The 25,789-nt window shown below is 42.0% G+C and overlaps 1 protein-coding gene across 1 annotated transcript; it reads right to left on the minus strand.

The window, feature by feature from the left end:
• Positions 1-326: 326 nt before the first annotated feature.
• On the minus strand, positions 327-8,392 carry LOC307002781 (uncharacterized protein). Its single transcript, XM_079620694.1, has 6 exons — positions 8,033-8,392; positions 3,416-3,550; positions 2,925-3,080; positions 2,713-2,810; positions 856-1,865; positions 327-753 (listed from the first exon to the last, which is right to left on the minus strand). Exons 1-6 carry the CDS (start codon positions 8,210-8,212, stop codon positions 506-508), a joined length of 1,827 nt encoding a protein of 608 aa, XP_079476820.1. The 5' UTR covers positions 8,213-8,392; the 3' UTR covers positions 327-505.
• Between the last annotated feature and the right edge of the window lie 17,397 nt (positions 8,393-25,789).

Raw genomic sequence — 25,789 nt, forward strand, 5'->3', positions numbered from 1 at the left:
AATCTAATGAGATAAGTTTTTTTAGTATCAATCTTAAAAATAAAAAGTTAGAGTAATTTACATTTCTGGAATGTGGAAGAACAGTATATGTCCAGTTAATGTGGAATAACAGTATAAGTCCAATTCATCATATCACTTTAAACCATTTATCTACTATCTTAGTTTTAATACAGTAACAGAACATTAAAGAAAATATTAAGCATTTCTTTCTTTCAATTTATTTTATTTTTTGCCAACGTAAATCACAGAACAAAAACACGGACAAAACAGTACGAACAATGAACAATACATAGGTATTAACAAAAATATTTTTTTGTTCCTTTAACTTTTATAATACATTTCATAAATAATTACCCCATTCATTAATTCACTAAATAAATAGATACCTATATATTCCTATTATACATCATAAAATAAGGCATACAAGATAAGCTACAACTACTATTATGATTAATTTTACACAATATACCCCACCTTACCCTGCACATAACCAACACATACTAGGCTACTCTCCACATTCTAATGTCCCATAAAATTCTTGGGCCTCCGCTGGCATGTAGGCTATCATTTTCATTAGGTCACAGTGCTTCTCCTTCTTGATGGGCAGAGGGTCATTGTAAGCACGAGCATACGTGGTGAAGAACAAGGGAGCTGGAGGTGGTTGATTCTTCCTTTGTTTGGTGATCAGCCAGGTCTTCCATCCCTCGTAGAGGCTGTGGCTTCCTTTTGTGTGGACACACCATGGATCAGCAGCTGAAATTCAATTCATTCAACAAGAAATTCAATAAAGATTTTTTTTCATGCACATATCCCCAACACTGTTAATCTCAGAAAACCAACTCTTTAGTTTTTTACCTGTCACTTTCAACCACATCATGGATGTGATTAGGAAGCCAGGTGGTCGCTTTAATGTTGCATCAGGGAGCTGCCTGAAGTCCGCACATTTCATCTCAATTACTTTAAATGGATGCTGCTGCCTGGCTCCACGGATCATCTCGGCTACATCGCTGGGAGTGTGGAGTGTGGACACCTTACGCCTCTTGTCCAGCGTGGCAAAGGAACGGTCACAGGGAAGGAAGGAGTGACCAGACACCATGAACTTCTGCTCTATCTGACTGAAGTACCCTCTAGATACGAGCAGGGCCATGAGGTTTAGGACTCGCCAGTTGTTGTTCTGCCCACAGCATCGGTCACTATAGATGATGAGCTTCCGTTCTTTTGCCTGGACTAGGGGAGCGAAAGATGTTTCTGCCCACTTCAAAAGACAGCTTGCCACCTCGATGGAACCTCTGTGAGCGATGCCCTCATGCCAGAGCCACATTGTAGGAGGATCGTCAGTGCCCATCTCCTGGATACAGAGGTTGTAGTTGGCCAGCTGCCGTTGATAGTATACGTTGGAGTGTGTCAGGTTTGGCGTGAACACTACCCCCTGCATGTCGATACAAATGACATGGCAGTCATCATTGGCTTTGGCCCACTCTGTGTCAGCCTGCAACTGGGTGTACGCTTTTTCAGCTTTCCGGTGGTGAAGCTCACTCTCGGCTGAAATCTTCAACCTTTCTCCATCTGTTGTAGCAGCTGTTAATTTTGAGAACAGGGCATCACATTTCGCACAAGTGTCACTTCTTGGCTGCCCAAAACTGAGGTTCTGCTGCTTGAAGAGGTCCCTATAGAGCCAGAACTTTGCAGTGGATGTTGGATTGTTTTCCTTGTACAGGCGGAACATGCGGAGCAGGTTTAAATCAGGGCTCAGGTACTCCCTCTCCACATCTCCCTTCATCCGTGAGTAGTGGTTCGGTTGGCGTGGGAAGCTCAGGATATGCTCTCTTATTCCCTCTCTCACTGCAGGATGAATACTATGAGGCCTAAAAAAAAACACACAACTCATGAACAAGGGAAATATAATAAACTATGCTGGTCTGTTTTGCACAATTGCATTGTTTCTGTGACAATAAAATTAATTTAATGTATAATTCTAAACTTTCCTCTAAACTATACGATTTTGTTTGTCACATACAGTCATTAAAGGGATACTTCAGGATTTAGCATTAAGCTTTGTATCAGTAGAAAACCTAATTCTTTTTAGTATTTTTGAATTACCATGCTTTCCTCCCTCATATCCCCCTGAGATGAAAGATTTATATATATTTTTTGTCTGGAAAAAGTCCTCAATGACGCAAAAATCGTCATTGTTTACATGCACACCTTTTGTTTCAATCTAACTGAATTCATTCCGATTTGTGAATCTGAATGTAGTGTTTACATGAATGCTAAACATGTGATCGATTGATGTGTGCGTTTTAGCATTGCAATCTGGGAGTTGTTGTCTTTCATCCCCATAAATCAAAAATAAATTTTCTGGCTTTTCTCAGTCTAGAAGGCTCCAAATTCCAAATAAGATCATGACCTTTGTATCATGTTGTAATGATACAAAGAATAATCATACATCACATTTGCATAGCACTTTACCTCTGATATCGATCTCAAAGTGCAAAAATATGTTTCCTGACTGGGCAACAACAGTGAGCTTAATCCTAACCATTACGGTACATGCGTTATAGGGTGGCAAGGCACCAGACTCCCTATAATGCCAGCGTCCAGTGCACCATTAGATCAGGGAATGTTGTAGGGCAACTGATGCTGACATTGGTGCAGTTTTAAAAACTAACAGGACGAGAGCATGAGGTCCTTCAAGATTTTTTTTTTACTTACCTGTTCTTATGTTTTCCTCTGAAGTCCTCTAATGGAGACCTGACTTTAGCTACCTGCTCTGTTCCCTCAGACTGACTGCCTAACTTTTCTTGAATAACCTTTTCAAAGATAAGTAACTTTAAATAAATATGTAATGGACAATGTATCTAATTAAAATCATGCATGTAATAAAAAGTTAACAAACGGAAAACGCTAGGCTATATAAAACTTGCCTGTAGGCGACTGTTGGTCAGTTGAAAGACTGACATAAATGTGAGCTTACAAACAGCAAGTCTTTGGCCTCCTTGTTGCACATGGTACTTGAAGGTATACTTCCTCTTAGTTATCTCAGTGTCAGGCCCACGTGGTCGCCTGCGACTCACCTTGTGCTAGAAGTAAAAAGACATTTACCATAGCGTAGTAGGCTAGCCGTCGTGTAGAGCTGTCAAGTTAAGGTCATTAAGTACGTGAGTAGGCTTTGGTTAGGAGAATGAATAAGCCAATGAGTATGCCTTTTAGGGCACCAATTCGCTGTGGTCTGTAATGCACATGGCGGCCTACTTGATGCAGATCATCAACATTTACAGTGATCAGGCACATGTGCAGTCTTAGTGAATTGAAGGCATACAGTAGTATTAAATTCACTGGTTATTTCATGGGCCTACATTGTAATGCATTGCATACTGTTGACATGATATGAATTGCTTACAGTAAGTTAGCCTACCTGCTCCAAACCAGAGAGAATGATAGCCTGTTGCCTCTCATAAGAGACAGCATAAAACTCTGTGAAGAGCTGGAGTTTTCTTTGGTCTGTTAGGCTTGAACACTGCCTGGGACACGTCTCCTTGCACACCTTGCCCTTAACAGAAACAAAGTCACATTAGCGGGTTTTTTTTTATAGCTATAGAACACGAGAGCTATTAGCAGCTATTAAGGTTACTAGCTAGAATATATAAAAGCTTACACAATCAATGCATTTTTTTATTATTACCTTTTTATTTTATTTTATTTATTTATTATATAACAAGTAACAAACATAGCATAGCATACAATATTACAAAACAAAGTGTTGCATTAAATGGTAACAGGGGATTAAAAAATTATATCAAAATATTTTAAACGTCAATTTTTTTTCATTTACCAATTTCAGTGAAGACATAAAGCAATCAAATTCTACTCTAAACATCTTAAAGATTGGGGATGAATTTACATATGTTTATGTATATATAATTCTGCCAGCAGTACGTATAACACAATCAATGAATGGTATAACATTAGCCTACGTGACGCAGCTGGGCTGGTGTTAGAGACGCACCTAAAGCGTTTCGATTCATTTCTCCGTGGTTATAGGGAGTAACGTTAGAGACATGCTTAAAAACATCCCCTGAATTTTAACACCCCCTAATTTTCTCAGCTTTCATTTCGACCCATTCATGACTTGATTCGCTAAACAGTCTGAGGTGTATGAACTTTAGTAACGTTAGACGCCCAGTAATATGCCCCTGTAACTAGCTACAAAGTAACTGGCTAGCCAGCTAACATTATCCCGCTAGCCAACGTTAGGGACATTAAACACAGCTAAAATGTTTCGATTAATTTATCCGTGGTTATAAGGAGTAGCCTACAGCATTTATTTCGACTCATTCATGACTTGATCCGTTAAACAGAGTGAGCTATATGAACTCTAAAGTTAGTAGACAACGTCCAGTAGCCTACAGATGGTACTCAACCAGAATGCCTATTACCGCCGCGACAGGCACCGCGGCGAAACTACCGCGGTAAAAATAATCCAGTCGCATTTCAAAGTCATTCGCGAAATGACCGCCAGGTGGCGCAGAGGGACATTGTGCAAAACAGCCGCTATTGCCGTATTTTGAAATGTAAGCGGGGTTAATGTCAATTAACAGATGAAATGGGCTACTATAGAACATTGTTTAGGACAGAAAAATAGAATCATCATTTTAAAATAGAGACGAGAACAATATAGCCTTTATTTCATATTGTAGACGTCGGTGGGCGACATAAGCCTATTGCCCGTTGGGAGCAGCGTGATAAAATAATAATAATAACAAAAATAACGAACAAAAATAAATTAGGTGCAAAGAAGCTGATTATTTGTTTACTACTCAACTGAGGAATGAGACGAATGATGAGCGCTTCTGTGGAACAGATTGGATAAACCGGGCATTTTTTAATTAGTATATTCATGGCCGAGTGGTAGAATTTACGTATCGGTCATATGGATGACACGGGTTCGAATCCCGTACAAACAAAGATTATTGTACATTTTATATTAGCCTATTAATGCATGTCATAGCCTATTATTAATGCAGACAATCAAACAAACAAAACATTTTTTTATACAGGATAGCCTTTTTTTTGGTTCATATAGAGTTTGTAAAACATGGTTTTAATAAGGTGCGATTTGCCAGGGGGATGGGGATTTCCTTCTGGTCTAAACATCCCTGCTTTTGCTGAATTATTTTAATCCCCCCTCCCTCCACAGTAACCAATGCTATAAATTAGACCAATAGACCATTTAAAATATATAAAATAAAGATATGCAACAGGCACGTTTAAACGACTAACAATAAAATCAGAACCAGTTTCAGTTCATGGTTCCAGTGCCTTAATGCATGCACGGCTTTCAAAATGTCACAAAGCGTTTTGAGATTATTTTGAATGAAATATTGAAGTTTATAATTAAGTATTTTGACACACCACGCCGAGTGGCGCTATCCATTGTTCTAAAGTCGGGTTTTATTCTGGCATGTTGAATAGTGTTCGGCAGACGCGGCTGCGTTCATTTGGATTTATTTTTCTCATAACAGACAGCTAAAATAACTTAGGCCAGTTAGGCTACTCTGTAGTTTTTTAGTCATACAGATCAGAGTAGCCTAGCCTACATCGTTCAAAACTGTAAACTTTTATTCATATTCAAACTTTTATTCAAAAGTTTATCTGTCGTCTCTGCATGTCTCCGGGAACTGCGCGTCACAAAAATGAACCGAAAGCCGCACTTTCCTCCGCTCAGTCACGATAAGAAATCGGCTATGTCTAAAGCTTTTAAATGTCTAAATATTTAATAAATGTTATCTGATTAGGTAATCCGTATGAAACCGAGAGGTGCAGATCTACTCAAAAGCTGTGAGCGCTTCCCAATGATGAACGGACAAGGGTGAAAATCTCGCTAATTAAATGTAGTCTCTAGGCTAAATCGCCCTGAATTAAATTGTAAAAATAGATCAGATAATTTATTTGTCGAAATGTTGCGATATTGTTTCATTTAAGTTCATAAATATGATATAAATGTTATTTAGTTTAGCAGCAGCAAGCACTGTGGTTCGAGATTTATATAAAAAATAATAATAGCCTAATAGATAATTCCCCGTGGAATTTAACATTGAGTTGAACATTGTATTCATGACAACAAATGAACATGCGTTTGAACAAATGAACATGCGTTTGTATTTAGGCTTGCTTGGAAAAAGCTGGCCCAAACCGAGGTAGCGTTTTATTTCTTCAATTATTGAAATAATTAAATGTTTATTAATAAACTTTTATGACAGAAATATTAGCCTATTAGCCTACATGTAGCCTAAATAATTAAATTATTTCATTATCAACACTTTACTAGCCTAATGCTATGTCTAGAATTAAGTGTGAATTGCGACTTCTCTTTGTTTTAAGTCGGTCTCAGACTCAGATAGCCTGTGGGGGGTTGGGGGTTCAGGAGGTGTTAATGTTCTGTCTTTCATATGCAGAGTGAGCCTGATGACCAGGCAAAGGCAAAATACTTTTAAAGATAAATCTCTCGATGTGTCCAAATGTAGGCCCTTAAATTATAAATATTGTAGTTTTATGTATTGTATTTAAAGGGGTTTCACACACACTTTCAGTTGAAGTGTTCAATCCATTTGTTTCAACTGGTTTTGTAGAATTTTAACATGTTTGAGTAGTGTGTGTGTCAATAATCTGGCATTATCTAAACATGAACTATCGACGAAACGCGTTCTTGCCAACTAAACGAATGCGATGAGCCGCAGATACAGAGCGCTTATTCGCGATCCACCTCGTTTTATTGTACGGTGAATTCAACCATTCTGTTTGAAGCAAGACTCAATCATGTTACAGTTTTTTTTTTCGTGATTTGTCTGGATGACACACAGCGACATCAGTAGGCCTATTATCAGCTGTATAACGGGGTTTTACCCTGAAATCTTTTTAATTTCGAGAGAGACCCGGCGCGCGCAGTGCTGGGAGACTAAATAAACTAAAATAAAAGAGATCCAGCGCGAGAGAGAAGCAAAGAAAATCTTAATTTATGTTGCTTTGAACTATTTTCGTTTTGTAGACTATAGTACTGTTTTAATTGTTTATTTAGCTGCAATTTCTTTGGCAATACAGATTTAAAATGTTGCAAGAATAAGATTCTGTTTCTTACTTAATAAACTCTAACTCGATGCAACCCTGTAATAAATAAACTGCCCCGACACTTTATTTAAACCTTGAAATGTCCAGGATCTGTTTTTAAAAATTTCTTCCTTTGCTATGACGGGTATCAATTGTCAGTCATCTCAATTTCGTGGATGATTCACAAAACAATAATTTAGCAGATTAAAGATAGCTTCCATTTTCATTTTCTGACGCGATCGGCTGATAATCTTCCTTCATCAGTTTTGTCGTCTGTGCAGCGGCTCTACTGGAAAGTAGCAAATTTATGTTGTAATGTGCCATTGATAATTAAACAAAACGCTTGACTTCAATAAACAGTTACCCATCTAAGCATCAAGAATGGTAAAACATTTAACGCTTTCAGCCAAAGCTAGTGAGATTCGATCTCGCATCGCTTGAAGCTCCGTGAAGCTCGTGCTGTTGAGTTATCCACTGCGCTACCGTCGGTCCGCTGATAAGACGTTGCTCTTGCAAAGCCTCATTGATGTAGTCTAATATTTTTCTATTGCAATGTTTTGTGTTGAAATGTTTTCATTATTTATTAAATGTATTAGGCCTACATTTAATTTCAGTCTTGTGATTATATGAATTCATTTAACTAGGCTACATGTTTAACTTGAATTGATCTGTTTTACAACATTTCAATCACTCTCAATGAGCCGCGGCGCGGCGGCAGATTACACAATAGAGAGAATAAACTGACACTTTTCAAAGTCTGCGATTGTAGCGCCTCTTAGTGGTCAAAGCCAGCAAATACACCCCCGCAATTTTACCGCCGCGGGAACGGCGGCGGTAAAAGTCTCATTCTGGTTGAGTACCATCTGTACACGCCCCTCTGACTGTAACCGCTAACTTTAGATACTTTGTATACAGTTCTTTCACTCACCTCTTTCGGTGGACTTTTTCCTCGTGTTTGCTCTCCTCTCCGGTTCACATATGGTTTCCCAGCATCCCTTAAATACTTCCTTGCTCTGTCCTTCCATTCATAAATGTTCGTTCTCCTTTTTTTGCCGAGGTTTTGCCTTTTAATGTCCGCAGCGGACATGAAAGCAACCAGCGTCTCCATTTTTCGTTAGTGGACATAAACGGTTTTTCCACGTGAGACTATTTTAAAATTTAAAATACAGAGTTTTGGTCGCGGGAACACCCGCCCAAAGTGATTCTGTATACAAAGTGGCACACATACATTCAAGTCACATGGTTATCTCAATTTTTGTTTTTTTGGACTTATACGGTTGTTCGTCGCATGAACTCAATTGTCCTGAAGTATTTATGTATTATAGATAATTTGAATACGATAAAAGGTATTTTTGATTACCATTGTTGGTATAATATTAATGTATAATATTATTTTATTTTTTATTTTTTTCATTTCATGAAAATGTCATTGGTATTTCATTTAGTTTGACTTAATTGTCCTGAAGTATTTATGTATTATAGATAATTTGATTACGATAAAAGGTATTTTTGATTACCATTGTTGGTATAATATTAATGTATAATATTAATTATTTTTTTTTTTTTTCATTTCATGAATATCGTTTGACTTAATTGTCATGAAGTATGCATGTATTCATTATAGATAATTTGATGACCAGGACATATTTTTGATTACCATAGTTGGTATGATATTAATGTATGGTTTTCCTTTTTTTTATTTTTTTATGTGTAAATGGAATACTTTGCTTTGAAATTCCGATTTTCATTTATGGTTGGAAAATAAATGTACTTTGAATTGAAACAGCGCAAAACTGTCCCTTATTTATATTACAATATATTATGTTAAATCTTGTAATGCTAAGTTTAATTTTCAGCATCATTACTGTACTCTGTCATATGGTCCACAATTTAATTGAATCTGCTGATTTACTGTTCAAGAAATGTTTCTTAATATCACTGTAGAAAACATTTGTGCTTCTTACAGGTTGAAAACTAAAATAAAACCTGTATTAAACCTGTTCAAAATAGTTATGATGGCTTACCAATAGTGCAAATTATATCCATACTTAAGTAATTGTGAAGCATTATAGAAAACTGCAATAAAAAATAAAATTGTCCTAGAGTACCTTACATTTTACATGCAATCTGTTTTCATTCCATAAAAGTTTCAAAAGCACCAGAACCATCAGCACTTTAAGATGTTTCATTCCTAAATTATCATTTTTGAATGAATGGTTAAATGACTCCTGCAGGCAAAAATTATCTCCACCTACTGGTGTATTTGCACTGCACTCCACTGTAGCAAGTGTAAAAGCAAGACTGCTTTTAAATTTTGACAGAAATCTGATACTGTTCAGTGTCAAATGTACACTTGTACTAATGAGATTGTTTGTTAGTAATTGGCCTATATTGTTTAGAAAAGAACATGAAATTGCTGTGCTTTACAGTACTTGCTGTTCTTGATCTTCTGAGTGGTGCAAGCTGCTAACCCATGTGCTATGAATTGTCAACCGTTTTGGGTTCAAATCCTGTTTGGGATGACTTTGTTAAATTGTGTATTTTGTGAAGTATTCCTGTAATGTTCTAATCTTTTGCTCTTATGGCTCAGCACTGCTCTTGGTGCATAAATGATTGCTGTGCTTACAGTACTTGCTGTGCTCTATGTACATTAACATGTTCATAACATTTAAGATGTTTTGCTCTTATGGCTCTGCACTGCTCTTGGTGCATAAATGATTGCTGTGCTTACAGTACTTGCTGTGCTCTATGTACATTAACATGTTCATAACATTTAAGATATTTTGCTCTCATGGCTCCGCACTGCTCTAGGTGATTAAATTGTTACTGTGCTGCTGTGCTTGCAGTACTTGCTGTGCTGCTGTACATGATGTGCTGGCTGTGCTATGTGTGCGCCATGCTTGGTCTGCTTGCTCTGGCATGGCCCCGTGTTGCTGCCTGCAGCTATATTTAGGGGCCAAGCCCCGAAGGGGCTGAGGCACCTATTGTATCCGTTAGTTTTATTATTATTATTATTATTCTTCCCGGTGGAAGTCTATGGCAGCCCTATGAACCGTACATAGGAAAATTATGAAATTTGGCACACTTCTAGTGATGCTAATGAATAGTAATTGGACCAATTTTTGACCCTCTAGGACCAACTCTATAGCGCCACCACCAGTTCAAAATTTTAACATTGAAATGGTTATAACTTTTGAACCCTTTGATCTAGAGACATGAACCTTAGTACACCTGATTCCACTCATCATGCTGATCACAACCAATATCTTACATTAAGAACCCGCCCATTACAGTAGTGGCCATTTTGAAATGTACAGTATTCAGTTTTTTTGCTACTCCTCCTTCAAATTTTGTCCAATTTTCTCCAAACATGTGCTCAAATGATCTTCGAACTGAGCCGCATAGAAGTACTGATCCCGATTTTTTTGTTATACTGGGAAAAAAAAGTTATGATGTCGCAAACTTAACGAGGTCCACCCAAAATTGGCTAAGAGGCTGCATCTCGGCCAAAGTTTGATCAATCGAAACGAAAATTGGTACACTTTATTGGAAGCATGTTCTGAGGTCCAATGCCAAAGTTGGGAATAGCGCCACCTACAGGTGATGAGATATGACAAATTGCTATTTTGGCCAATAACTTTTGAACAGTTTGTCAGAAAATCATAATTGTGGTATCTATGGATTCCTTGCATCATGTCGAATCCGTGGATATCGATTTTGCCATGATGGGATGTACCACGTGTCCGCCATTTTGAATTTTGTCATAATTTGCTATAACTTTTAAACTATTTGAAATATCTTCACAAAATTTGGTATGGATCATCATTAGCATTACCCGAAAGTACCTGAGAAGTTTGATCACAGCGCCACCTAGTGTTCCAGAGATATCATTGTTTTTTGAAAAAACGCTTATAACTTTTGCTAACATTGCTTGAAATTTGATTTCTTTATGTCAATATATTCCTTGGCTTATGCCGATTTCAACGATATTTCATATGCTATTTTTCAACAATGTGACTGGCCGCCATATTGGAGCGAATGTAAAACAGTTTTTTCACTACTCCTCCTTCAAAATTTGTCCAAAATTTTCCAAAATTTGCTCAAATGATCTTCGGACCGAGCCGCACAGAAGTACTGTTCCCGATTTTTTTGCTATACTGGAAAAAAAAAAGTTATGATGTCGCAAATTTAACAAGTTCGACCCAACATTGGTTCAGAGGCTGTAACTTGTGAACAGTTTGCCGCAAAATCATAAAATTGGTGTCTATCGATTTCTTGCGTCATGTCGAATCCGAGGATATCTATTTTGCCAGGATTGGATGTACCATGTCATAAGCTACTTTAGCATTAAGCTAGCTTAGCATGCTAATCTGGTTAACCTGCTTTTGTGTGCTCATTCTTACACTGAAGCCTCTCCTCTGCAGCTTTGTAGTATACGTCCTCTGATTGGCGCAAGTTGCTAAACCACGTGTCATGAATCCTAAACCGTTCCGTTCGTACACAGGTTCGAATCCTGTGTGGCACATGAACAGACCGCAAGAAGTATTGTGGCCTTAAGTGGTGGAAAAGTTGCTTCTAATTGTTCTGTGACTTAAGAATGGTTTGGTTATTAAAGTTTCTTTTAAAGTTTTGAAAGCAAAGTATTTTTAACTACTTTTTGAACCCATGGGGCCATTGGAAGGCTTGGCCCCGGAAAGGCTGCTTGCAGCTTTAATTATTATTATTATTATTCTTCCTCCTCTGTAAGTCTATGGCAGCCCTATGAACCGTACATAGGAAAATGATGAAATTTGGCACAGTTATAGATATGACCATGAATAGTAATTGGACCAAATTTGGAGTCTGTTGGACACACTCTATAGCGCCACCACCAGTTCAAAAATTCAACATTGAAATGGCTGTAACTTTTGAACCATTTGATCCACAAAAATGAGACATAGTACACCTGATTGCTCTCATCATACTGATCTGAACCAATATAATACATTAAGACCACGCCCATTACAGTAGCAGCCATTTTGAAAAGTACAGTAATCAGTCTGATCGCTACTACTCATTCAAAATTGATCCAAATTAGTCCACATTTTGCTCAAATGATCTTTGGACTGAGCTGCATAAAAGTACTGTACCCGATTTTTTTTATTCATCATTGTTCAAAAGTTATGACGTCACAAAGTTAATGAGGTCGACCCAAAATTGGTTCAGAGGCTGTATCTCGGCCAAACTTTAATGCATTGAAATGAAAATTGGTATGCTTCATCGGAAGCTTGATCTGAGGGTCCATGCCAAAGTTGGAAACAGTGCCACCTACTGGTCATGAGATACGGAAAATGGCTATTTTGGCCAATAACTCGTGAACGGATTGTCAGAAAATTATAAACTTGATGTCAATCGATTCCTTGGATCATGCCGAATCTGTCGATATAGATTTTGCCATGGTGGGCGGTACCATGTGTCCGCCATTTTTAATTTTGTTGTAATTTGCAATATCTTTTAAACTATTTGAAATTTGTTCACCAAATTTGGTATGGATCATCATTAGCATGACCTGAAGGTACCTGATAAGTTTTATCACAGCGCCACCTAGTGTTCCAGAGATATAATGTTTTTTTGCAAAAACGCTTATAACTTTTGCAAACATTGCTTGAAATTTGATTCCTTTATGCCATTATATTCCTTGGCTTATGCCGATTCCAACGATGTCTTATTTGTCATTTTCCAACAATGTGACTGGCCGCCATATTGGAACCAATGTAAAACAGTTATTTTGCTACTTCTCTTTCAAAATTGGTTCAAAATTGTCCAAAATTTGCTCACATGATCCTTGGACAAAGCCGCACAGAAGTACTGTCCACGATTTTTCATATTCATCTCTGTTCAAAAGTTATGATATCACAAAGTTAACAAGGATAACCCTAAATTGGTTCAGAGGCTGTAACTTGTAAACAATTGAAGTGAAAATTATAAAATTGGTGTCTATGGACTCCTTGCATCATGACGAATCCGTGGATACATAATTTGTACCATGTACCACATCATAAGTAATTAGCTACATTAGCATTAAGGTAGCTTAGCATGCTAATCTTGTTAACTTGCTGTCGTGTGCTCATTCTTACAATGAAACATCTCTGCAGCTTCCTAAACCAGCATCCTCCGAGTGGCGCAAGCTGCTAAACCATGTGCTATGAATCCCAAACCATTCTGGTCGTGGGTACAAATCCCTCTTGGGGTGACTTTGTCAAATTGTATATTATGTGATGTCTATTCCTGTGTTGTTCTAATCTTTTGCTCTTATGGCTCCGCACTGCTCTTTGTGCTTAAATGCTTGCTGCACTGCTGTGCTTACAGTACTTGCTGTGCTCTATGTACATTAACATGTTCATAACATTTAAGATGTTTTGCTCTTATGGCTCCGCACTGCTCTTGGTGCATAAATGATTGCTGCACTGCTGTGCTGACAGTACTTGCTGTGCTCTATGTACATTAACATGTTCATAACATTTAAGATGTTTTGCTCTTATATCTCCGCACTGCTCTTGGTGCATAAATGATTGCTGCACTGCTGTGCTGACAGTACTTGCTGTGCTCTATGTACATTAACATGCTCATAACATTTAAGATGTTTTGCTCTTATGGCTCCGCACTGCTCTTGGTGCATAAATGATTGCTGCACTGCTGTGCTGACAGTACTTGCTGTGCTCTATGTACATTAACATGTTCATAACATTTAAGATGTTTTGCTCTTATGGCTCCGCACTGCTCTTGGTGCATAAATGATTGCTGCACTGCTGTGCTGACAGTACTTGCTGTGCTCTATGTACATTAACATGTTCATAACATTTAAGATCTTTTGCTCTTATGGCTCTGCACTGCTCTTGGTGCATAAATGATTGCTGTGCTTACAGTACTTGCTGTGCTCTATGTACATTAACATGTTCATAACATTTAAGATATTTTGCTCTCATGGCTCCGCACTGCTCTAGGTGATTAAATTGTTACTGTGCTGCTGTGCTTGCAGTACTTGCTGTGCTGCTGTACATGATGTGCTGGCTGTGCTATGTGTGCGCCATGCTTGGTCTGCTTGCTCTGGCATGGCCCCGTGTTGCTGCCTGCAGCTATATTTAGGGGCCAAGCCCCGAAGGGGCTGAGGCACCTATTGTATCCGTTGGTTTTATTATTAATGGTGCTTGCTTTAGCAAGGCATCATTATTGTTATCCGTCATACTTATTAATGGTGCTTGCTTTAGCAAGGCATCATTATTGTTATTGCTCATACTTATTAATGGTGCTTGCCTATAGGCAAAGCAACATTAGTGTTATTGCTCATACTTATTATTCTTTTTATTTTTATTCTTCCACACAAAAGTTTGGCGCGCTACTCCTCCTGGACCGTTTGTCACACACCCCTGAATGAGGTGTCAAAACGTGCGGCCTATTCGGGAATCGTGTGCTATGACTTTTATAAGCGATCGGGGGTGCGGTGTTCGCCCCAGGGGCGAAAAAGCGGCCCAAAAAGTCCCATAGACTTAACATTGCGTCTAACTTTGACGCCTCATAGCTCAGAGCGAGGATTTCGTAGAAATGTGAAATTTACCACATTTGGAGAGGTTGGCAGGCTCTGTAAGAATATACCTCACAATGGGGTAAATGTTGCACCCCTGGGGGGCAGGAGCGCCCCAAAGTTTCCCATTGACTTAACATGGTGTAGGACGGCCCATGAAATGGGCCGTCCTACACCATAGTAAGCGATTTTGTATTGAACATAACTCTGGATCACAGTGTCATAGAGACAAGGGGGCGGGCTCATTTTACTCAGACGACCAATCAGTCTCTCAGGATCATTGTGAAGCTATCAGGCCACGCCCCTAGCAACCATTTAGAGCACCTTAGCAACAAGCTCCATAGACTTCCATTGAAAGAGATCAAATGGATATCTCTGGATAGAAGAGTCATAGAAACATGAGGGTGGTCTCGTTTGACTCGGGGCAGCAAACAGCCAATCGTGAATCACATCAACACTTCCTAGCCCCTCCCTAGCAACCATTGTCGAGCACCTTAGCAACCAAAATTCACAGACTCATAGGTTAGAGCAAGGATGTCGCAGAAACATGTAATTTGGCACATTTAAAGAGACTGGCAGGCTCTGTAAGAACATACCACACAATGGGGTAAAAGTTGCACCCCTGGGGGGCAGGAGGGGCCCAAAGCTGCCCCAATGAAGTACTATGGTGTAGGACAGCCCATGAAATGGGCTGTCCTACACCATAGTAAGCGATATTCTATTGAACATAACTCTGGATCACATTTGAAGAGGCTGGTAGGCTCTGTAACAACATACCACACAATGGGGTAAAAGTTGCACCCCTGGGGGGCAGGACCGGCCCAAAGTTGCCCCAATGAAGTACTATGGTGTAGGACAGCCCATGAAATGGGCTGTCCTACACCATAGTAAGCGATGTTCTATTGAACATAACTCTGGATCACATTTGAAGAGGCTGGTAGGCTCTGTAACAACATACCACACAATGGGGTAAAAGTTGCACCCCTGGGGGGCAGGACAGGCCCAAAGTTGCCCCATTCACGTACTATGGTGTAGGACAGCCCATGAAATGGGCTGTCCTACACCATAGAAACCGCATTTGTATTGAACATAACTCTGGATCACAGTGTCATAGAGACAAGGGGGCGGGCTCATTTTACTCAGACGACCAATCAGTCTCTCAGGATCATTGTGAAGCTTTCAAGCCACGCCCTAGCAACTATTTAGAGTTCCTTAGCAACAAGCTCCATAGACTTCCATTGAAAGACATCAAAGGGATATCTCAGGATATAAGTGTCATAGAAACATGAGGGTGGGCTCGTTTGACTCGGGGCAGCAAACAGCCAATCCCCAATCACCTCAACACTTCCTAGCCCCTCCCTAGCAACCATTGTCGAGTACCTTAGCAACCAAAATCCAGACAGGGATATCTTCCATTCTGAATGTCACAGAGGCATGGGAGTTGGTTTATATCATTCATACTGAAAAGTAGCCTTTGGAGTTTCATGATTGGCAGCTGCGGAGCCACTCCCTAGCAACAAAACAGAGTACCCTAGCAACCATTTTGCAAGACCTATATCTCTGCATCAAAACATCGTATAGAGATGGGGGTTGGTTTATACATTCACACTGACTTTGGAGCTTCATGATTGGCAGCTGCTAAGCCACTCCCTAGCAACCAAACAGATTACCCTAGCAACCGTTTTGCAAGGCGTATATCTCTGCATCAGAACATCGTATAGAGATGGGGGTTGGCTCTTTTGACTCATGCTAGCAAACAGGACTTGCTACATGCTACACATGCTAGCAGTGAATAGCTACATGCTAATTTTGATTAGCTAAGTGCTAAATCATGCCAAGAAAATGCTACAAACACCATAGTAACCATCTATGACAACTACCAACCACCTAGTAACACCATAGCAACTACCCAGAATACCCTAGCAACTGCCTAGCAACGACCTAGCAACCACCCAGAACACCCTAGCAACTGCCTAGCAACACCCTAGCAACCACCCAGAACACCCTAGCAACTGCCTAGCAACCGCCTAGCAACCACCCAGAACACCCTAGCAACCGCCTAGCAACCACCTAGCAACCACCCAGAACACCCTAGCAACCGCCTAGCAACCACCCAGAACACCCTAGCAACCGCCTAGCAACCGCCTAGCAACCACCCATAACACCCTAGCAACCACCTAGCAACCACCCAGAACACCCTAGCAACCGCCTAGCAACCACCCAATACACCCTAGCAACCACTCAGAACACCCTAGCAACAACCCGAACAACATGAATAAGCCATATCTCAGCAGCAGAACATCGTACAGACATGGTTGTTTGCTCGTATGCAATCATGTACCACACTCTAGCAACCGGGTCGTGTTTTTTGCCACTGCAAGCACCATTCACATTTTCTTCTGGAAATGTACGTTCTAGTATTGTAATTACTATTCACCTAGACAAAACTTTGGCACGCTACTCCTCCCGCACCGTTTGTCACAGACCCATGAGTGAGGCGTCAAATCAACCGGCTTATTGAGGAGAGGTGTGCTATGACGTTTCTAAGCGATCGGGTGTACGATGTTTGTCCGTCGGGCGAAAAAATCAGCTGGAAAATGTCCCATAGACTTCACATTGGCACAAATATTGTGAGATCATATCTTTGGATCAGAAGGTCATAGAAATTTGGGGTTGGGCTCTATTGACCCGGCCTATTAAGCAGCCAATAAGTAGTGACATAATAACTTCATAGCCGCGCCCTAGCAACCACTTAGGGCACCCTAGCAACCATAAAACAACATTTACAAGCCATATTTCAGCTCCAGAAAATATTAGAAACATGGAGTTTGGCTTTTTCGACTCAGACTGTCAACTAGTCTTTAAATATCATCCCATAAACTGTATAAGAACACCATAGCAACCACATAGAGTACCCTAGTAACCATACAAACACATGAATAAGCCATATCTCAGCACCAGAACATCGTACAGACACAATCATGTGCAACCGGGTCGTGTTTTTTGCCACTGCAAGCACCATTCACATTTTCTTCTGGAAATGTACATTCTAGTTATTCTTCTTCTTCTTCCACTTTTTTTTCGTCTCGCTACTCCTCCCGCAGTTTTTGTCACAGACCCATGAATGAGGTGTCAAAACGTGCGGCCTATTTGGGAATGGTGTGCTATGACTTTTGTAAGCGATCGGGCGTACGATGTTCGCCCGACGTGCGAAATAGCAGCGAAAAAAAACGCATAGACTTACATTGAAAAAAACGTAAAACGCCTCATAGCTCAGAGCGAGGATTTCGTAGAAATGTGAAATTTACGACATTTGAAGAGGCTGGCAGGCTCTTTAAGAATATACCTCACAATGGGGTAAAAGTTGCACCCCTAGGGGGCAGGAGCGGCCCAAAGTTTTCCCATTCATTGTCTATGGCATAGGACGGCCCATGAAATGGGCCGTCCTACACCATAGTAAGCGATTTTGTATTGAACATAACTCTGGATCACAGTGTCATAGAGACAAGGGGGCGGGCTCATTTTACTCAGACGACCAATCAGTCTCTCCGGATCATTGTGAAGCTATCAGGCCACGCCCCTAGCAACCATTTAGAGCACCTTAGCAACAAGTTCCATAGACTTCCATTGAAAGAGATCAAATGGATATCTCTGGATAGAAGAGTCATAGAAACATGAGGGTGGTCTCGTTTGACTCGGGGCAGCAACCAGCCAATCATGAATCACATCAACACTTCCTAGCCCCTCCCTAGCAACCATTGTCGAGCACCTTAGCAACCAAAATTCACAGACTCATAGCTCAGAGCAAGGATGTCGCAGAAACGTGTAATTTGGCACATTTAAAGAGACTGGCAGGCTCTGTAAGAACATACCACACAATGGGGTAAAAGTTGCACCCCTGGGGGGCAGGAGGGGCCCAAAGTTGCCCCAATGAAGTACTATGGTGTAGGACAGCCCATGAAATGGGCTGTCCTACACCATAGTAAGCGATATTCTATTGAACATAACTCTGGATCACATTTGAAGAGGCTGGTAGGCTCTGTAACAACATACCACACAATTGGGTAAAAGTTGCACCCCTGGGGGGCAGGAGGGGCCCAAAGTTGCCCCAATGAAGTACTATGGTGTAGGACAGCCCATTTAGAAACCGCATTTGTATTGAACATATCTCTGGATCACAGTGTCATAGAGACAAGGGGGCGGGCTCATTTTACTCAGACGACCAATCAGTCTCTCAGGATCATTGTGAAGCTTTCAAGCCACGCCCTAGCAACCATTTAGAGGTCCTTAGCAACAAGCTCCATAGACTTCCATTGAAAGACATCAAAGAGATATCTCAGGATATAAGTGTCATAGAAACATGAGGGTGGGCTCGTTTGACTCGGGGCAGCAAACAGCCAATCCCCAATCACCTCAACACATCCTAGCCCCTCCCTAGCAACCATTGTCGAGCACCTTAGCAACCAAAATCCAAAGAGGGATATCTTCCATTCTGAATGTCACAGAGACGTGGGAGTTGGTTTATATCATTCATACTGACAAGCAGCCTTTGGAGTTTCATGATTGGTAGCTGCCAAGCCACTCCCTAGCAACAAAAGAGAGTACCCTAGCAACCATTTTGCAAGACCTATATCTCTGCATCAAAACATCGTATAGAGATGGGGGTTGGTTTATACATTCACACTGACTTTGGAGCTTCATGATTGGCAAATGCCAAGACACTCCCTAGCAACCAAAGAGATTACCCTAGCAACCATTTTGCAAGACCAATATCTCTGCATCAAAACATCGTATAGAAATGGGGGTTGGCGCTTTTGACTCATGCTAGCAAACAGGACGTGCTACATGCTACACATGCTAACAGTGAATAGCTACATGCTAATTTTGATTAGCTAAGTGTTAAATCATGCCAAGAAAATGCTACAAACACCATAGTAACCATCTGTGGCAACTACCAACCACCTAGTAACACCATAGTAACTACCCAGAATACCCTAGCAACTGCCTAGCAACGGCCTAGCAACCACCCAGAACACCCTAGCAACCGCCTAGCAACCGCCTAGCAACCATCCAGAACACCCTAGCAACCGCCTAGCAACCACCTAGCAACCGCCTAGCAACCACCCAGAACACCCTAGCAACCACCCAGAACACCCTAGCAACCGCCTAGCAACCACCTAGCAACCACTCAGAACACCCTAGCAACCGCCTAGCAACCACCCAGAACACCCTAGCAACCGCCTAGCAACCATCCAGAACACCCTAGCAACCGCCTAGCAACCACCTAGCAACCGCCTAGCAACCACCCAGAACACCCTAGCAACCACCCAGAACACCCTAGCAACCGCCTAGCAACCACCTAGCAACCGCCTAGCAACCACCCAGAACACCCTAGCAACCGCCTAGCAACCACCTAGCAACCACCCAGAACACCCTAGCAACCGCCTAGCAACCGCCTAGCAACCACCCAGAACACCCTAGCAACCACCTAGCAACCACCCAGAACACCCTAGCAACCGGGTCGTGTTTTTTGCCACTGCAAGCACCATTCACATTTTCTTCTGGAAATGTACCTTCTAGTTAATGGTGCTTGCCTATAGGCAAAGCAACATTAGTGTTATTGCTCATACTTATTATTTTACTTCTTTTTATTCCGCCGCTTTTTTGACGCGCTACTCCTCCCGCAGTTTTTGTCACAGACCCATGAATGAGGTGTCAAAACGTGCGGCCTATTCGGGAATGGTGTGCTATGACTTTTATAAGCGATCGGGGGTGCGGTGGTCGCCCCAGGGGCGAAAAAGTCGACGAAAAATCCCATAGACTTAACATTACGTCAAACTTTGACGAGTCATAGCTCAGAGCGAGGATTTCGTAGAAATGTGAAATTTACCACATTTGGAGAGGCTGGCAGGCTCTGTAAGAACATACCTCACAATGGGGTAAAAGTTGCACCCCTGGGGGGCAGGAGCGGCCCAAACTTTTCCTATTGACTTAACATGGTGTAGGACGGCCCATGAAATGGAGAGAGAGAGAGAGAGAGAAAGCGATTTTGTATTGAACATAACTCTGGATCACAGTGTCATAGAGAAAAGGGGGCGGGCTCATTTTACTCAGACGACCAATCAGTCTCTCAGGATCATTGTGAAGCTATCAGGCCACGCCCCTAGCAACCATTTAGAGCACCTTAGCAACAAGTTCCATAGACTTCCATTGAAAGAGATCAAATGGATATCTCTGGATAGAAGAGTCATAGAAACATGAGGGTGGTCTCGTTTGACTCAGGGCAGCAAACAGCCAATCATGAATCACATCAACACTTCCTAGCCTCTCCCTAGCAACCATTGTCGAGCACCTTAGCAACCAAAATTCACAGACTCATAGCTCAGAGCAAGGATGTCGCAGAAACGTGTAATTTGGCACATTTAAAGAGACTGGCAGGCTCTGTAAGAACATACCACACAATGGGGTAAAAGTTGCACCCCTGGGGGGCAGGACCGGCCCAAAGTTGCCCCAATGAAGTACTATGGTGTAGGACAGCCCATGAAATGGGCTGTCCTACACCATAGAAACCGCATTTGTATTGAACATAACTCTGGATCACAGTGTCATAGAGACAAGGGGGCGGGCTCATTTTACTCAGACGACCAATCAGTCTCTCAGGATCATTGTGAAGCTTTCAAGCCACGCCCTAGCAACCATTTAGAGCTCCTTAGCAACAAGCTCCATAGACTTCCATTGAAAGACATCAAAGGGATATCTCAGGATATAAGTGTCATAGAAACACGAGGGTGGGCTCGTTTGACTCGGGGCAGCAAACAGCCAATCCCCAATCACCTCAACACTTCCTAGCCCCTCCCTAGCAACCATTGTCGAGTACCTTAGCAACCAAAATCCAGACAGGGATATCTTCCATTCTGAATGTCAAAGAGACGTGGGAGTTGGTTTATATCATTCATACTGACAAGCAGCCTTTGGAGTTTCATGATTGGCAGCTGCCAAGCCACTCCCTAGCAACAAAAGAGAGTACCCTAGCAACCATTTTGCAAGACCTATATCTCTGCATCAAAACATCGTATAGAGATGGGGGTTGGTTTATACATTCACACTGACTTTGGAGCTTCATGATTGGCAGCTGCCAAGCCACTCCCTAGCAACCAAACAGATTACCCTAGCAACCGTTTTGCAAGGCGTATATCTCTGCATCAGAACATCGTATAGAGATGGGGGTTGGCTCTTTTGACTCATGCTAGCAAACAGGACTTGCTACATGCTACACATGCTAGCAGTGAATAGCTACATGCTAATTTTGATTAGCTAAGTGCTAAATCATGCCAATAAAATGCTACAAACTCCATAGTAACCATCTGTGACAACTACCAACCACCTAGTAACACCATAGCAACTACCCAGAATACCCTAGCAACTGCCTAGCAACACCCTAGCAACCACCCAGAACACCCTAGCAACTGCCTAGCAACACCCTAGCAACCACCCGTGATACCCTAGAAACCGCCTAGCGACCACCCAGAACACCCTAGCAACCGCGTAGCAACCGCCTACCAACCACCCAGAACACCCTAGCAACTGCCTAGCAACCACCCAGAACACCTTAGCAACTGCCTAGCAACCGCCTAGCAACCACCCAGAACAACCTAGCAACCGCCTAGAAACCGCCTAGCAACCACCCAGAACACCCTAGCAACCGCCTAGCAACCACCCAGAACTCCCTAGCAACCGCCTAGCAACCACCCATAACACCCTAGCAACCACCCATAACACCCTAGCAACCGCCTAGCAACACCCTAGCAACCACATAGCAACCAACCAGAACACCCTAGCAACTGCCTAGCAACCACCCAGAACACCCTAGCAACCACCCAGAACACCCTAGCAACCACCCGAACAACATGAATAAGCCATATCTCAGCAGCAGAACATCGTACAGACATGGTTGTTGGCTCGTATGCAATCATGTACCACACTCTAGCAACCGAGTGTCGAGTTTTGCCACTGCAAGCACCATTCACATTTTCTTCTGGAAATGTACGTTCTAGTTATTCTTCTTCTTCTTCTTCTTCTTCCACTTTTTTTTCGTCTCGCTACTCCTCCCGCAGTTTTTGTCACAGACCCATGAATGAGGTGTCAAAACGTGCGGCCTATTTGGGAATGGTGTGCTATGACTTTTATAAGCGATCGGGCGTACGATGTTCGCCCCACGGGCGAAATAGCGGCGAAAAAAAACGCATAGACTTACATTGAAAAAAACGTAAAACGCCTCATAGCTCCGAGCGAGGATTTCGTAGAAATGTGAAACTTACGACATTTGAAGAGGCTGGCAGGCTCTTTAAGAATATACCTCACAATGGGGTAAATGTTGTACCCCTGGGGGGCAGGAGCGGCCCAAACTTTTCCCATTCATTGTCTATGGCATAGGACGGCCCATGAAATGGGCCGTCCTACACCATAGTAAGCGATTTTGTATTGAACATAACTCTGGATCACAGTGTCATAGAGACAAGGGGGCGGGCTCATTTTACTCAGACGACCAATCAGTCTCTCCGGATCATTGTGAAGCTATCAGGCCACGCCCCTAGCAACCATTTAGAGCACCTTAGCAACAAGTTCCATAGACTTCCATTGAAAGAGATCAAATGGATATCTCTGGATAGAAGAGTCATAGAAACATGAGGGTGGTCTCGTTTGACTCGGGGCAGCAAACAGCCAATCATGAATCACATCAACACTTCCTAGCCCCTCCCTAGCAACCATTGTCGAGCACCTTAGCAACCAAAATTCACAGACTCATAGCTCAGAGCAAGGATGTCGCAGAAACGTGTAATTTGGCACATTTAAAGAGACTGGCAGGCTCTGCAAGAATATACAACACAATGGGGTAAAAGTTGCACCCCTGGGGGGCAGGAGGGGCCCAAAGTTGCCCCAATGAAGTACTATGGTGTAGGACAGCCCATGAAATGGGCTGTCCTACACCATAGTAAGCGATATTCTATTGAACATAACTCTGGATCACATTTGAAGAGGCTGGTAGGCTCTGTAACAACATACCACACAATGGGGTAAAAGTTGCACCCCTGGGGGGCAGGAGGGGCCCAAAGTTGCCCCATTCACGTACTATGGTGTAGGACAGCCCATGAAATGGGCTGTCCTACACCATAGAAACCGCATTTGTATTGAACATAACTCTGGATCACAGTGTCATAGAGACAAAGGGGCGGGCTCATTTTACTCAGACGACCAATCAGTCTCTCAGGATCATTGTGAAGCTTTCAAGCCACGCCCTAGCAACCATTTAGAGCTCCTTAGCAACAAGCTCCATAGACTTCCATTGAAAGACATCAAAGGGATATCTCAGGATATAAGTGTCATAGAAACACGAGGGTTGGCTCGTTTGACTCGGGGCAGAAAACAGCCAATCCCGAATCACCTCAACACTTCCTAGCCCCTCCCTAGCAACCATTGTCGAGTACCTTAGCAACCAAAATCCAGACAGGGATATCTTCCATTCTGAATGTCACAGAGGCATGGGAGTTGGTTTATATCATTCATAATGACAAGCAGCCTTTGGAGTTTCATGATTGGCAGCTGCCAAGCCACTCCCTAGCAACAAAACAGAGTACCCTAGCAACCATTTTGCAAGACCTATATCTCTGCATCAAAACATCGTATAGAGATGGGGGTTGGTTTATACATTCACACTGACTTTGGAGCTTCATGGTTGGCAGCTGCCAAGCCACTCCCTAGCAACCAAACAGATTACCCTAGCAACCGTTTTGCAAGACGTATATCTCTGCATCAGAACATCGGATAGAGATGGGGGTTGGCTCTTTTGACTCATGCTAGCAAACAGGACTTGCTACATGCTACACATGCTAGCAGTGAATAGCTACATGCTAATTTTGATTAGCTAAGTGCTAAATCATGCCAATAAAATGCTACAAACTCCATAGTAACCATCTGTGACAACTACCAACCACCTAGTAATACCATAGCAACTACCCAGAATACCCTAGCAACCGCCTAGCAACCACCCAGAACACCCTAGCAACCGCCTAGCAACCATCTAGCAACCGCCTAGCAACCACCCAGAACACCCTAGCAACCGCCTAGCAACCACCCAGAACACCCTAGCAACCGCCTAGCAACCGCCTAGCAACCACCCAGAACACCCTAGCAACTGCCTAGCAACCACCCAGAACACCCTAGCAACCACCTAGCAACCACCCAGAACACCCTAGCAACCGCCTAGCAACCACCCAGAACACCCTAGCAACCGCCTAGCAACCGCCTAGCAACCACCCAGAACACCCTAGCAACTGCCTAGCAACCACCCAGAACACCCTAGTAACCACCCAATACACCCTAGCAACCAACCGAACAACATGAATAAGCCATATCTCAGCAGAAGAACATCGTACAGACATGGTTGTTGGCTCGTATGCAATCATGTACCACACTCTAGCAACCGGGTCGTGTTTTTTGCCACTGCAAGCACCATTCACATTTTCTTCTGGAAATGTACGTTCTAGTTATTATTATTATTCTTCCCGGTGGAAGTCTATGGCAGCCCTATGAACCGTACATCGGAAAATGATGAAATTTGGCACACTTGTAGTGATGCTAATGAATAGTAATTGGACCAATTTTTTACCCTCTAGGACCAACTCTATAGCGCCACCACCAGTTCAAAATTTTAACATTGAAATGGTTATAACTTTTGAACCCTTTGATCTAGAGACATGAACCTTAGTACACCTGATTCCACTCATCATGCTGATCACAACCAATATCTTACATTAAGAACCCGCCCATTACAGTAGTGGCCATTTTGAAATGTACAGTATTCAGTTTTTTTGCTACTCCTCCTTCAAATTTTGTCCAATTTTCTCCAAACATGTGCTCAAATGATCTTCGAACTGAGCCGCATAGAAGTACTGATCCCGATTTTTTTGTTATACTGGGAAAAAAAAGTTATGATGTCGCAAACTTAACGAGGTCCACCCAAAATTGGCTAAGAGGCTGTATCTCGGCCAAAGTTTGATCAATCGAAACGAAAATTGGTACACTTTATTGGAAGCATGTTCTGAGGTCCAATGCCAAAGTTGGGAA

Source organism: Phoxinus phoxinus, assembly GCF_949152265.1.
Source record: "Phoxinus phoxinus genome assembly, chromosome: 8".
NCBI classification, from domain to species: Eukaryota; Metazoa; Chordata; class Actinopteri; order Cypriniformes; family Leuciscidae; genus Phoxinus; species Phoxinus phoxinus.

Bases quoted from the DNA above. Each gene is read 5' to 3' on its own strand.
- LOC307002781 (XM_079620694.1), bottom strand. From the start codon at position 8,212: ATGGAGACGCTGGTTGCTTTCATGTCCGCTGCGGACATTAAAAGGCAA. The intron at 3,551-8,032 runs GTGAGTGAAAGA...GTTTCTGTTAAG, and splicing joins GAAAAAGTCCACCGAAAGAG to GGCAAGGTGTGCAAGGAGAC. The intron at 754-855 runs GTAAAAAACTAA...ATTGAATTTCAG, and splicing joins GATGTGGTTGAAAGTGACAG to CTGCTGATCCATGGTGTGTC.